General features: G+C 41.0%; 1 protein-coding gene, 1 long non-coding RNA gene and 1 other non-coding gene across 8 annotated transcripts in view; 2 read left to right on the top strand and 1 right to left on the bottom strand.

Annotated features, from left to right (window-relative positions):
- Positions 1–3,042, bottom strand: part of DHX36 (DEAH-box helicase 36) — a 55,053-nt gene extending 52,011 nt beyond the window's left edge. The window contains exon 1 of the mRNA XM_035277810.3: positions 2,749–3,042. Coding sequence (XP_035133701.2) covers positions 2,749–2,997 — 249 coding nt within the window. The 5' untranslated portion in view covers positions 2,998–3,042. The remainder of the gene's footprint in view (positions 1–2,748) is intronic.
- Positions 3,043–3,127: 85 nt separating this feature from the next.
- LOC108588780 (uncharacterized) overlaps positions 3,128–14,293 on the top strand; it is a 428,081-nt gene continuing 416,915 nt past the window's right edge. For all 6 annotated transcript variants that reach the window (XR_013528527.1, XR_013528526.1, XR_013528528.1 and 3 more), the window contains exon 1: positions 3,128–3,231. This is a non-coding gene — a long non-coding RNA (uncharacterized LOC108588780). The remainder of the gene's footprint in view (positions 3,232–14,293) is intronic.
- LOC118149066 (small nucleolar RNA U13) lies at positions 9,085–9,188 on the top strand. The gene has a single exon (XR_004736231.1). It is a non-coding gene; the product is annotated as a small nucleolar RNA U13 (small nucleolar RNA).

Genomic DNA, 14,293 nt, shown 5'->3' with positions numbered 1-14,293 from the left:
CTGAGGTCAGGAGCTCAAGACCAGCCTGGCCAACATAGCAAAACATTGTCTCTACTAAAAATACAAAAATTAGCCAGGTGTGGTGGCATGCACCTGTAATCCCAGATACTCGGGAAGCAGAGGCTGCAGTGAGCTGAGATCATGCCACTGCACTCCAGCCTGGGCGACAGTGAGACTCCACCTTAAAAAAAAGCATTCATTTTGAAAATACAGGACATGACTTGAAAAGTAAAAGCTACCGAAATTCTGACTGGGAAGCAGTTACATTAGGCTAAGGGTGGTCAAAGGAAGAGTTGGGATGAGCCCATTGAAAAATATTCATATTTAAACAAGATGGAAAGGTACGTTTTAGATGAGAGAATGGTATGACACTGTAATAAAAAGTAAAAATAAAGTATGTTTACAAAAGCTGTAATTACACCAGCCTGGGGACATAGGCTCAGAGAAATGTGCATAGTGGTAAACTTGTTATGTTGAAGCCATTACTACCAAGATTTCCAGAAAACACATCAAGATGCAACTGAAATGTATTAGAATGAGACAGAAGTGACATGACTTCCAATCTCAAGTTGTGACTTAGGGAATGAAATGATCTAATTTTTCCTTAGAAAAGATCACCGTGGTGGCTCACACCTGTAATCCCAGCACTTTGGGAGGCCGAGGCGAGTGGATCACGAGGTCAAGAGATCGAGACCATCCTGGTCAACATGGTGAAACCCTGTCTCTACTAAAAATACAAAAAATTAGCTGGGCACGGTGGCACGTGCCTGTAATCCCAGCTACTCAGGAGGCTGAGGCAGGAGAATTGCCTGAACCCAAGAGGCGGAGGTTGCAGTGAGCGGAGATCACGCCATTGCACTCCAGCCTGGGTAACAAGAGCGAAACTCCATCTCAAAAAAAAAAGATCACCATAGGTAGCTCTGTAAAGCAAAGACAATGTAAAGCAGGAATGGAAGCTAGAAGACCAGTAAGAAGGCAAGAACAGAAAATAAACAGTGGCTTGATCTGTGTTAATTATTCTGGAGATAAGTGGTTAGATTTGGGATATATTAAGAAGGCAGAGCTTTGCTGAAATGAAGGGGAAGAAGCAAAGATAAATCCCACTTGGTCTGGCAAGTCAATAAATGGCCATGTCACCACTAAAAGGAGGATGGGAACGCAAGTAGAAATCAAAAGTTCCATTCATAACATCCACTATACAACTGGCTATACCCTTCATGTGGAAACAATAACGAAAAAGTTTTCCTGTTATTTAACTTTTCATCTGTTTAGGTATTATTTTCCCAGTTAGACTGTAAGCTCCTTGAATATCACGTCTTCAAGTTCCCAGAGTAACATGCATAAAACCTTGTTTGAAACAGAGCATAAATAAACAAAAGTTGATAAAGTTACTTAGACATGCCTATTCTGATTTTCAAAAGCCAGTTTGCTCAATGAAAAATTTGGGGCCGTAAAAGAAATGAATTTATTTATTAAAGAAAAGTTTAAGTCATGAAGATAAATGGATAAGGACCCTCAAACACCTGAATGAAGATGACATGGTTAAAAGAAATAAAAATGGGATGGTTTAAAAATAGTAGCCTAGGCCCAGCGCGGTGGCTCACGTCGGTTATCTCAGAACTATGGAAGGCCATGGCGGGTGGATCATCTGAAGTCAGGAGTTAAAAACCAGCCTGGCCAACATAGTGAAACCCGGTCACTACTAAAAATACAAAAATTAGTCAGGGGGTGGTGGGGAACACCTGTAATCTTAGCTACTCGGGAGGCTGAGGCAAGAGAATCGCTTGAACCTGGGAAAGGGAGGTTGCAGTGAGCCGAAGTGGCGCCACTGCACTCCAGCCTGGGCGACAGAGTGAGATTTTGTCTCCAAAAAAAAAAAAAAAAGGCAGCCTAAATGATGATCGAATTACACTCTAGAATACATTTTATAAGGTGCTTTTAAAAAGGAAGTCACCAAAGGCCTATACTAAGAAAGCTCCCGCTTAATGATAAAATTTTTTATTAGAATGGGCCACTCGGAAAACTTTGTTTTCCTTTACTACAAATCTTTAGAACTTTATTCTACTTTTATTAGAAGGGGCCACTCGGAAAACTTTGTTTCCTTTACTACGGATCTTTAAATCAACTTGACAGTCACCTGAAGAGAGTAAGCCAAATCATCTCTGGAGATTCTTTTCACTTTCCTTTTCAAAGAGAACCTGATAATCAATAGAAACTTCCCCATCCCAACATAAAAAACAAAAACCTAGGTTTGTGGATAATTTTAACACTAATAATAAAAGCTAATTTTCTGAAAGATCCACATCCAAAATAGTTTGCCTGCGGCTGTTCCGCGCAAACCTATCTCTAAAATGTAGAAAGGTCATTATTTGCTTCTTTACCAGGCAAAGACCTTAAAGAGACAATTATTCTTCTAAGGGAAAGTAAGGCCGAGAGAGACGACAACGACACTCCTAATAGTTAATTTCGGCTGGAACACGAATTTAACACTTGCTTTGTCACAGTTCTCAAGTCCTTTAACCGAAGTGTATATTCAGCCTGCATAAATCCTGCCTGTTTTCGGTCAGATGCGCATGGTTAACATTAATCAGTACACCTGCTACAGGGAGCATAATATATTTGCGCCTCACTTACATTTCAGAAAGCACGTGCATCACTTAAGAAACAAAACCAGGAAAAAAAGGGGCAGCGGGAGAGGGAAAAAAACTTGTCCTGCCTCATCCCTTCGACTATCGAATCCGAGATTACCTCTTGCCTCTCCGCTTCCTTGTTCTTCTGTCCCTGTTTTCTTGCGTACCACAAGCCGATTTCGCGGCCTTTCAGGTGCCCGGGATGCCTATCCCTGCCGCCTCGACCACCCCCACCTCCGCCGCCGCCGCCAGCTCCTCCGGAGCCTCGGCTCCCTCGGTGACCCCCTGCAGGACCCCCTCCACAGCCCCCACCGGAGCTGCGGGGTCCCCCATCACGGCCCCAGTTCTGATGGTAGTCATAGCTCATTGTCCTGGCTACAGCTGGAAATGGCGTCCGTGCCCGGAAACCACTGTACGTCCACTTCCGTTTTGCTTCCTTAGCGTAGCGCAAGAGGGCGGGCCATTTAGCGTCACAAGCAGCGGTTTCTGGTGACGTCACGGGGGGGACGACTCCGGTGGTCTGAAGGGTGGCAGGGATTAGGTTCTGTCAGAGTCCTGGAGTTGTTTACCTTTGTACCTCTGGAGCAGCAGCCAACCAAAGGTTCGTAGATTTTCTTTCCGTAGGCCCGACAAGTGAACCAATGGCTTTTGGCTTTACTTTGTTATTTCTCCTGATAAAATCCGCAGTTTTCTTCCACTTAGGTCCTAGGATAGGAAACATTGACTGAAACAAAAGAAGCCGGATGGGCGGTGTGGCTCACGCCGTAATCCCAGCACTTTGGGAGGCCGAGGCGGGCGGCTCATAAGTTCAGGAGTTGGAGACCAGCCTGGCCATCATGGTGAAACCCCGTCTCTACTAAAAATACAAAAATTAGCTGGGTGTGGTGGCGGGCGCCTGTAGTCTCAGCTACTTGAGAGGCTGAGGCAGGAGAGTCGCTTGAACTCAGGAGGCGGAGGTTGTAGTGAGCCGAGATTGCGCCACTGTGTGCTCCAGCCTGGGCGACAGAGCGAGACTCTCTGCCTCAACAAACAAACAAACAAAAAAAGAACCCGTGGATAAATGCACCATTTTCTAAAAGTATCAAATGATTTCTTAAGTCTTGAGAACAGCCTGACGATCTTTCAGATATATAATTGAAAATACCCCTACCTCCTTGAAAGTATTGTTACTATTTACTTTGTTCATCCAATAGCATAAGATGAGTGTGTCTACCCAAATTCAGTGCAGAGCTCATAGGCAATGTAAATGAACTACTTTGAAGATTCATATGTTCATTTGAAGCTATATACCGTTTATTAACCAGGCCACTGAGTGTGCAAGCTGTTCTTGAATAATCAAGTAATTGGGCCACACAGGTTTGGATGTTCACCAGGAGATATCCATCTCATGTTACAGTTAACTGATGTGAAGGTGCTGGGAATACTTACTGAATAAAGCAAGTATGGCATGAGCTTTCATTTGCTTAGGGTCTTAAGGGAAAGACAAAGGCTATCTTTATGCAGTGAATTAAGGAAGGGAAATACCAGGAGGAGGTCTATAATACACCATTGTGGCCTAAAAATTATCTTGAGCAAAGACATTTGAGTTTCTGAAATCTATCTGTCTAAACACAGAACCACCCAAAAGAATTCAAATCAATATCCTCCCTGGGAGGGAAACCAGGGAAGACTGACGCTTATCACTGGTGGCTAGAAGTTGGCAACACACTTTAATAGACACTGTCACAACACTATCATATCTGGTATCTGTTTTAAGTTCCCATTTATTCTTACTAAAAGTCATTTGTTTTTTCCATAAGTGCTGTTTTCATCTTCCCTTTTTTTTTTTTTTTTTTTTTTGAGACGGAGTTTTGATTTTGTTACCCAGGCTGGAGTGCAATGGCGCAATCTTGGCTCACTGCAACCTTCACCTCCTGGATTCAGGTAATTCTCCTGCCTCAGCCTCCTGAGTAGCTGGGATTACAGGCACGCGCCACTGTGCCCAGCTAATTTTTTGTATTTTTAGTAGAGACGGGGTTTCACCATGTTGACCAGGATGGTCTAGATCTCTGGACCTCGTGATCCACCCGCCTCGGCCTCCCAAAGTGCTGTGATTACAGGCTTGAGCCACCGCGCCCAGCCTCGTCTTCCCTTTTTAAGATGGTAGATAAGCCCCAAACTCTGCCTCCCTGAATTACCTTTTTCTGTGAACTGTATTATGTATATCATTAAGTCTGTCTTTTCTGTTGCTAATCTGTTTTTTCTCTTTAACTCTGGGGCCTGCAAATATTGACTCTAAGAGGACAGACACAAAGTATTTCCTCCCTAACAGCCATGAGACATTAGAGCAAAAGAATTTAATTTTGGAGTTACGTGAGTTATGCAACAACTTTTTCGATAAGTAGACTTTTGCCAGACTAGCGGGTAGAAGAAAAGTATGACAGGTGAAAGGAACAATGTGTAAAGACAGATGATGATGTGAGACATTGGAGAGCTGAGACAACTACCCTGAAACTTAAAGACTGATGAGGAAGGCCAAAGAGGTAGATAGGGGTCTAATTATGGACAACCTTACATGCCACTTAAAGAACAGTGGTATGCTCTAAGCAGAGGAGTGATAATTTTGACTGCTTCAAGTGGAAATAGCGGAGACAAGAGTGAATACAGGGAAACTAGCTGTGTGATGTAGGGGAGGCAAAAATGGATGACAGGGTATTATGAATGGAAAGAATTGGAATCAGGAGACGTTGGAAGATAAAATTACTTAAATGTGATGATTCATTGAATGTAGAGAATTAGAAGGGCTAAATGACTTGAAGTTTATGATTTGAATTATTAACACGTGAGAAGGTACATTATATCCTGAGATGAGAAATAGAGGACAAGGAACATTTTGGGAATAAGGAGCAGGATCAGTTAATGTGCTTTATTTGTTCATGTAGAGTTTGAGGATCCTATGAAACATACAAATGGAATATCTGGAAAGCAGTTGGTTAAGAGTTAAAAGCACAGAGGCCGGGTGTGGTGGCTTATACCTGTAATCCCAGTACTTTGGGAGGCTGAAGTGGGCAGATCACTTGAGGCCAGAAGTTTGAGACCAGCCTGGCCAACATGGTGAGACCCTATCTCTACCAAAAATACAAAAATTAGCCAAGTATAATGCACGCCTGTAGTCCCAGCTACTCAGGAGGCTAAGGGAGGAGAATCGCTTGAACCCAGGAAGTGGAGATTGCAGTGAACCAAGATCGCACCACCACATTCCAGCCTGGGCAACAGAGCTAGACTCTGTTTCAAAAAAAAAAAAAAAGAGAGAGAGTAGGCTGAAATTATACATTTTAGGAGTTCTTGGCAAATATGATTAAGGCCACAGGAATGAATAATTCCTATAAAAGTATTCCAGTTGGGTACTCCTGATATAAAAAGTATGTAAATTGTTTAATAGATGAGATCGAGTAGGCATATTGAAGATGATGGGGCAAAGTGGTAAGAAAATGGTGAGAGTGTTACAGGCTAAATCTTTGTGCTCTTGCAAAATTCATTATGAAGCCCTAACTCCCAGTGTGACTGTATTTAGAGATGAGGACTCTAAAAAATGTAATTAAAGCAAAATGAGATTATAAAGGTGAGATCCTGATCCAATAGGTTTAGTGCCCTTTTAAAAGAGACATCGGCTGGGTGTGGTGGCTCACGTCTGTAATCCCAGCACTTTAGGAGGCCAAAATGGGTGGATCACGAGGTCAGGAGATCGAGACCATCAACTAAAAATACAAAAAATTAGCTGGGTGTGGTGGCAGGCGTCTGTAATCCCAGCTACTGGGGGAGGCTGAGACAGGAGAATCGCTTGAACCCAGGAGGCGGAGGTTGCAGTGAGTCGCCACTGCACTCCAGTTCAGGCAATGATGGGAGACTCTGTCTCAGAGAAAAAAAAAAGGCCATCAGAGAGCTTGTACCTGCCTCTCAGAGGAAAGGCCACATGAGGACAAAACAGCCTCTACACTCCAGAAATAGCTCTGTAAACCAAAAATAAAATTCTCTCTTTTTTTTTTCTTTTAGATGGAGTCTCGCTCTGTTGCCCAGGCTGGAGTGCAGTGGCACAATCACGGCTCACTGCAGCCCCAACCTCCCTGGTTCAAGCGATCCTCTCACCTCAGCCCCCTAAAGTAGCTGGAACCATAGATGGGTACTGCCACATCCAGCTAATTTTAAAAAAATTTTGGCAGAGACGGGGTCTTCCTGTGTTGTCTGATCTGGTCTTGAACTTTTGGACTCAAAACAATTCTCTTGTCTCAGCTTCCCAAGGTGCTGCAATTACAGGTGTGAGCCACCACACCTGGCCCCAAAATAAAATTGGAAGCCCTCCCAACCAACTGAATGGACTCGTCCTCTCAGCCAAGAGCATTCTAAAGTAAACTTGAAATGCTAGTTCAGGCCATCATGGGAATAGGTGGTTGGATATGCCTCGTTATACCTTCCTTCCTTTGGAGTCAGGTATAGCTGACCAGCATTAACATTGAAGCAGAGACCTTAAGACTGACAGAACAGACTCTTTGTAGCAATATGATATCAAATAACAGTAGGCCCTGAAAGAAAGCATTTTCCTCCAAAATATATTTCTTTGACATATTTTGATAGCCCTTCAAAGCTGTCTCTTGTGGGGAAATCTACATTCTGTAGAGAATCTCTTTTCCTTTCCAAATCTCCCTGATCCATGAGAGAACTAAGAGTCTGGAACCTTTTTAAATTGGATAAGAAATATTTACAACACCTGGAGACCTTATCTGCATAATAAGAACCTTGGTCTCCATGACTCCTTATCTTAACCCAGACAGTCCCTTCTGTTGATCCCAGGTCTTTAGATAAACCCTTTATCAGTCAGAAAATCTTTGAATTCACCTATGACCGGGAAACCTCCTTGCTCTTTGAGTTGTCCCACATTTCCAGATGGAACCAGTGTACCTCTTACATGTATCAGTTGATGTCTTATGTCTCCCTAAAATATATACAACAAAGCTGTAGCCTGACCACCTTGAACACATGTTCTCAGCATCTCCTGGGACTGTGTCATGGGCCATGGTCATTGGTGTCTGACACAGAATAAATCTCTTCAGATGTTTTGGAGTTTGACGCTTCATTGATAGCCTTCATTAGGAACAGAATTAGCTGGCACCTTGGTCTTGAGCTTCCTTGTTTCCAGACTTTAAGAAACAAATGTTTGTTGTTTCAGCTGCCCAGGCTGTAGTATTTTGTTATGACAGCCCAAAAAGACTAATATAGAGAGTAAATGAGGAAGAGAATTAGTGTTTATTTGTCACTTAGCATTTGCATTTGCTAGGTATTGGACTAGGTGACAAGCATTTATGGTTGGCAGAATAATGGCCCCAAACGTGTCTATGTCTTTTTTTTTTTTTTTTTTTTTTTGAGGTGGGCTCTCACTCTGCTGCCCAGAATGGAGTGCAGTGGCATGACCATGGCTTATTACAGCTTCCTCCTCCCAGACTCAAGCAATCCTTTCACCTCAGTCTTCCAAGTGGCTAGGACCGCAGGTATACACCACCATGCCTGGCTATTTTTTTATTATTGTTATTTGTAGACATGGGATATTACTATGTTGCCCAGGCTCATCTTGAACTCCTGGGATAAAGTGATCCTCCCACCTCAACCGCCCAAAATGCTGAGATTACAAGTGTGAGCCACTGTGTCTGGCTGAGATGTCATGGAAACTCCCTGGAAACTGAATAAATTACATGGCCAGGGGAAAGTAAGGTTGCTAATCAGCTGATGTGGTAATTTTATTTGTCAAGTTAATTGGGCTAAGGGATACTCACAGAGATGGTTAAACATTACTTTTAACTGGGTCTATGAGGATGTTTCTGGAAAGGATTTGCATTTGAATTCATAGACTGCGTAAAGAAGATCACCCTCATCAGTGTAAGTGGGCTTCATCCAATCCATTGAGGGCTCAAGTAGAACAAAAAGGTGGAAGGCAAATTTACTCTCTCTTCTTGAGCTGGGGCATCCTTCCCCTGTTATTGGATATCAGTGCTCTTGGTTCTTAGGCCTTTAGGCTTTGGGATAGCTTTCTGAGGTCTCCAACTTATAGAAAGCATATTGTAGGACTTCTCAGTCTCTGTAACTATGTGATCCAATCTCTCATGATATAGCTCATTTTCTGTATATCTATGTCTGTCCTATTAGTTTTGTTTCTCTGAGAAACCTGATAAATGCAGCTGACTTTAAAATGGGGAGATACACTGAATTATTTGGGTGAGACCTATGTAATTATAAGGGTCCTTAAAAGTGAAAGAGGGTGGCAAAACAGAAGGTCATAGTGATGTGACATAAGGGTTTGACTAGCTGTTGCTAGCTTTGAAGATGGAGGAAGGGGTCACAAGCAAAATAATTCAGGCAGCTGCTAGAAACTGGAAAAGAAAATAGATATTCCCCAGGGCTTCTGGAAAGAAATAGAACTATACTGATCCGTTTGTAGTTCATGAGCATAATGATTGGGTATTCACGTGCATGTGTGAGATGTGCCACCCTCAGACCTTGTTACAGCATCAGCACATTGCTCATCCAACATGAAGAAAAATAAATAAATAAAAAGAAATACAATCATATCAACCCCTTGATTTTAGCCCAGTGAAGACTCTTGTGAAAACATTATGCTACAGAACTGTAAAATAGTAAATTTGTGTTAAGACTTTGTAGTAATTTTTTATGACAACTCTAGGAAAGTAATACAATTTCTTATCTAATTTCACACAGTCCTCATGACCACCCCATAGAAAGTTTGCATTATCTCTATTTTCTTTTATTACCCTTCACCTCAAGTTTGCTGATCCTAGGTAGTTAGTTATAAGTGTAAAATTACTATGTCTTCCATACTTCTTCAGCATGAAGTAGTACTTAAGGTATGCTTGAGACTGTTCTTTAGGCAAACACTTTAGAACAAATGTCACTATAGTAAAAATCTGCACAAAAGCAAGATTTTCAATGAAAGACCTGAGAGATATTGATTGGAAGGAAAACGTCAGTTGTTATCTCCTTTTTCTTTTTTCTCTGCCTTGATCGGAACCACAAAAATTTTTATATTACCTAATGCCAGTAAACAGATGGGACGGTTCCTTATAATTGCCATTGTTCTTCTTACTGGTTCTCTGTTGTGTGCTGTTCTTTGGGCAGCCAACAAAAATGTGTCTCTCAAATGTCCTCTTCACTAATGGTGGGCTGGGCTAAAGAATGCATAGCTATTTCTTTCAAAACCACAGCATTTGGTGTCGTGCTTCTGCTCCCCCACTCACCCCACCGTCCCCTCTGGAATGCAGCAAAAGTGAGCTGCACAGAACCATACCACCCTGGAAGATATCACAATTTTGTTAGTATTAGGGAATCTTTTATTCTTCATCATTTTTTATCTGAATCCTGTGAAACAACTCTTAAATAATTTCTTCATAAGTATAATATTCATGAAGGCATGGGGGTGATGGAGATTTTTTTCAGTGTTCTTGGAAAATGAAACCTTTAACCCCTACTTCCACTGGGAGGTGGGGATGCGGGACATGCTGATAAAGGTGCCCCCACCCTTCTGTAGAATGTAAAGTTTGTCTATGGACTGGAACACCTACATATAGCCTCTCCATTTGGTTTCTCTGTGTGGCCTAGTTTGAGCCTTCTCACAGCATTGCAGCTGGATTCAAAAGAAAGTGTCACCAAGCAAGGTGGAAGTACGTGACAGTTGACATCTTTATGAACTAGCCTGAAATGGCATGTAACATCACTTCCACTGTGTTTTACTGTTTGGGACAGTTACAGATGTCTACCTAGGTTTAAGCACAGTTAGGGCCTTAGCATGCTGTGGGAGTAGAGCCGGAGTCCCATTAGAAGAGCAGGATACAGGAATTGGAGACCAACCTGGGCAACATAGGTAAGCCCTGCCTCTACAAAAAAATTAAAAAATTAGCCAGGTGTGGTGGTGTGAAGCTTGTGGTCCCAGCTGCTTGGGAGGCTGAGGTGGGAGGATCACTTGAGCCCAGGAGATCGAGGCTGCAGTGAGTGTTTTCATGCCACTTCACTCTAGCCTGAACAACACAGTAAGACCCCGTCTCAGAAAAAATAAAAAAAGGAAAGAAGAAGAAGAACATGTAATATGGAAGAAAAACAATTCTAAAAAAGCACTATCCTGGGTGAACCAGGTATCTATCTGTATGAACAAATGCCATGTCTGCCTACTAATTCTGTCTGTTTCCCACAAAAAGGAAAACAAAATGTGACTTTGTGAGGTGATAGGATTCCAAGATCCATATTAAATACCTTCTTGAGAGATTTCTATAACATATTTTCCTGTTAAAGCTACACAATCTTATTAAATTGGTGGATTTTTCTCACCCAATTTAAGCATGCAATCTTGGATCTTGGGAAAAAATATTGCGAAAGAGTGCTAAGAAATTATTTTTAATGAATAGAATTATTTTTAATTAAAAAAGGATAATGAAAACACAAGGCCTTAAGCCTTCAGTTATAAGTAGATATGTAACTTTACCACTCTTAACTAGGTAATCAGGACTTTGTCTAAACTCTAATATTTTTTGACCCTGACATTAGTAACTTTTGGGGGCTGGGCACAGTAGCTCATGCCTGCAATCCCAACACTTTGAGAGGCTGAGGCAGGCGAATCATTTGAGGTCAAAAGTTCGAGACCAGCCTGGCCAATGTGGTAAAACCTCATCTCCACCAAAAATTAGCTGGGTGTGGTGGCAGGTGCCTGTAATCCCAGCTACTCTTAAGGCTGAGGCAGGACAATTATTTGAACCTGGGAGGTGGAGGTTGCAGTGAGCCAAGATCATACCACTGCATTCTAGCCTGGGCGACAGAAAAAGACTCTGTCTCAAAAAAAAAAAAAAAACCTGAAAGTTTTTGGAAGTTGTATTTCTACTAAGTGGTGGAGAATACAATTTACCTCTGAGGCATATTTTTTCCTTTATTCTTGAAAAATTACCCAGTGAGACTATGCATATGTGAAGGTAGAACAAAGGTCCTCTTCTCTAACAAAGTGTTTCAAAAACAACGTGCCTCTAGGTATCTAAACTGCTCTATATCATATTGCAAAATATTGTGTTCAAAGTTGTTTTATATTTGGATCTTTGCTCAATTCTGGAAAGTGACTGCCTATTCTTGAGAGGAACATATGTTTCTATGTGTGTGTATGAATGTTTGTGTATGTATATTCCATTATGTATTTGAAATTAAGACTTCAAGACTGTAGCAAAGACTAGTAGATATGATTTTTTTTGTATATTAAGCTATAAAAGATTTTATAAACTAACTTACATTTGGAGCAGTATAGTCTGAACTGGAGTGTTGACGTCACATATTCAGGGTTAAGACCATATGGTTCAAAGTTGGGAAAATGTATCATTGTTCGATTAACTGTGCTTAGTGCCTCTGCCTCTGCAGCTTATAAAAATGGTCAGGGAGTGCTTTTTACATTCTATTATGGCATAATTTGTGATTGTCTAGTTGCTATTAGGGCATATAACAAAGACAGGCTAGCTAGCTCTTCACCATATTTTGGGTTCTTCATTGTGTACACAGCTAGATATATTTTTTAGTCTCCTTTGGAATCAACTGTGGCTCTGTATTTAGTTCTATCCAATACCATAAGCTGTAGCAACTGAGGTGCAGTTCTTCCAGGCCAGTAGCACTAAGCACTCCAGTGTAGAATCCTTCATGTCCTTTTTCCCATCTGCTGATGCAGATGAGCATAATGATTATAAGAACCATACATTAAAAACGTTAAACTCCATGAACTAGGCCCCTGAACCATATCTTAAAGAAGAAAGGCCCTACTCATAAACAAACATTCATTTAATTGCTGCTGCTTCTCTTCAACTCTGCCTTCCAAATCTTGTACAAGTGTCTGTCATTGTTAGATGCTGAACTCAAACTTTGCTGAAAAAAGGGGCTTAGAAATAGTTTTCTGTCTTCTAGTCTCTGTGATACATAGAGGAGTTAAGAAACATTGAGATATTGCAGAGTACTGACAGGAAATACATGTGATAATTGTTTTTCCCTCAAGCTACAGGCTTCATAGATAGGCTTTTAAGAAATGTGTATTTTTTTCATGTTACCAAGGAAATCCTCTTCATTTATTTAATCAGAATACAATTCTGATGCCATCTACTACCACCCTAAGCCAACATCATCTCTATCCTAGACTATTAAAATAGCTTAACTGTTCTTTCTGCGGTGGTCTTTGTCTCCATATAGTTTTATAGACCCTTGCAATAGACAATCATTTTTGAAATGAGGTCATGTCACTTTTTTGCTCAGAACCCTCCAATGGCTTTTCACTTCATTTAGAACAAGACTCAAAGTTCATAACTAGTCTGCAAGGCACTAATAATCTGTCTCTTCCTGCCATTATCTGTTTGCCTTTATCTCCAACCACTTTCTCCCTTTTTCACTCAGCTGCATTCACATTGACCTCCTTGATGGTTTCACAGAGCACAAAAGGCACACTCCTATGTCTGGATACTTGCTGTCCCCTTTGCTGAGACTGTGATTTCCCTAGATAATCACATAGCATGTTAACTCACTTTGAGACTCTGATGAAATGTTACTTTATAAGTGAAGGCTTTTCTGACTAAATTATTGAAAAAAGCACTCTTCCCATGTTTTTCCCTTTATTCTAATTTTACTCTTTAGCCATTATTACTTTTGGTTCCTATTTTCTATCAATACACTTAAAACTATCATACATATATATTTACCACATACTTACCACTACCGTATGTATATATGTAAATGTATAAAAAAGAACTTAACCTATCCAAAGAGAGGTTTGGCTTTTGTCCTCGGCTTCAGGGGAGGTAATTTCTAAGTCTTTGGAATGGCATGCCTGAAAAGAGTATCTTTGTCTGGGGGTCTTGGACCAGCAGATAGTAACAATGTGTTTTTGAGAGGGGACTGTTGGGCATTTTATGTTAACTTGGCCTCCTGGGGGGCTAGAAAGAGACATCAGTTATGTGAGTAGTCAACCATGCTTACCCTTGCTCCTGCAATGATGGAGTCCCAGTAACGATTCTGGACACCAAGGTTCAGTTGAGATTTTCTGCTTGGCAATATTCTGTGCAAGTTGTTACACATTGATGCCAAAGAAAGTAATGCTGTCCATGACTCCATGGGGAGAATACCACAGAAGTCCCACATTTACAACTTTTCCTGGACTTGGCTCTATGACCTCTTCTTTAGGGTGATTTTAATCTATATCCTTTCACTGTAATAAACCATAACCATGAGTATACAGTTTTCTGTGAATTCTGTGAGTCCTTCTAGCAAATTATTGAAACTAGCATTGGTTTTGGGAACTCCTTGAATTTGCGATTTGTGTCAGGAGTGAGGGCAGTCTTGTGTGGACTGTGTTCTCTGACTTCGTGGTTGTCTCAAACTCACAGTAAATATAAATATATATATTTGTTTTGTTTGGGTTTTGTTCAAAAAATTATAAAACCAAGTACCTAGAGCAGTTTTTAGTATGTAATAGTCATTTATAAAATATTAGTATGAAGAAATGAATGAAAGTAGCTGAAAAGTATAAGAAATTAAGGGAAAATCAATTTGTAAAATCCAGTATTACAGAACCATGTCAAAAAAAGCTTTCAAAAAATACATAACTAAGTCTCATT

Source organism: Callithrix jacchus, chromosome 17 (assembly GCF_049354715.1).
Source record: "Callithrix jacchus isolate 240 chromosome 17, calJac240_pri, whole genome shotgun sequence".
NCBI classification, from domain to species: Eukaryota; Metazoa; Chordata; class Mammalia; order Primates; family Cebidae; genus Callithrix; species Callithrix jacchus.
This window is presented reverse-complemented; position numbering and strand designations above follow the sequence as displayed.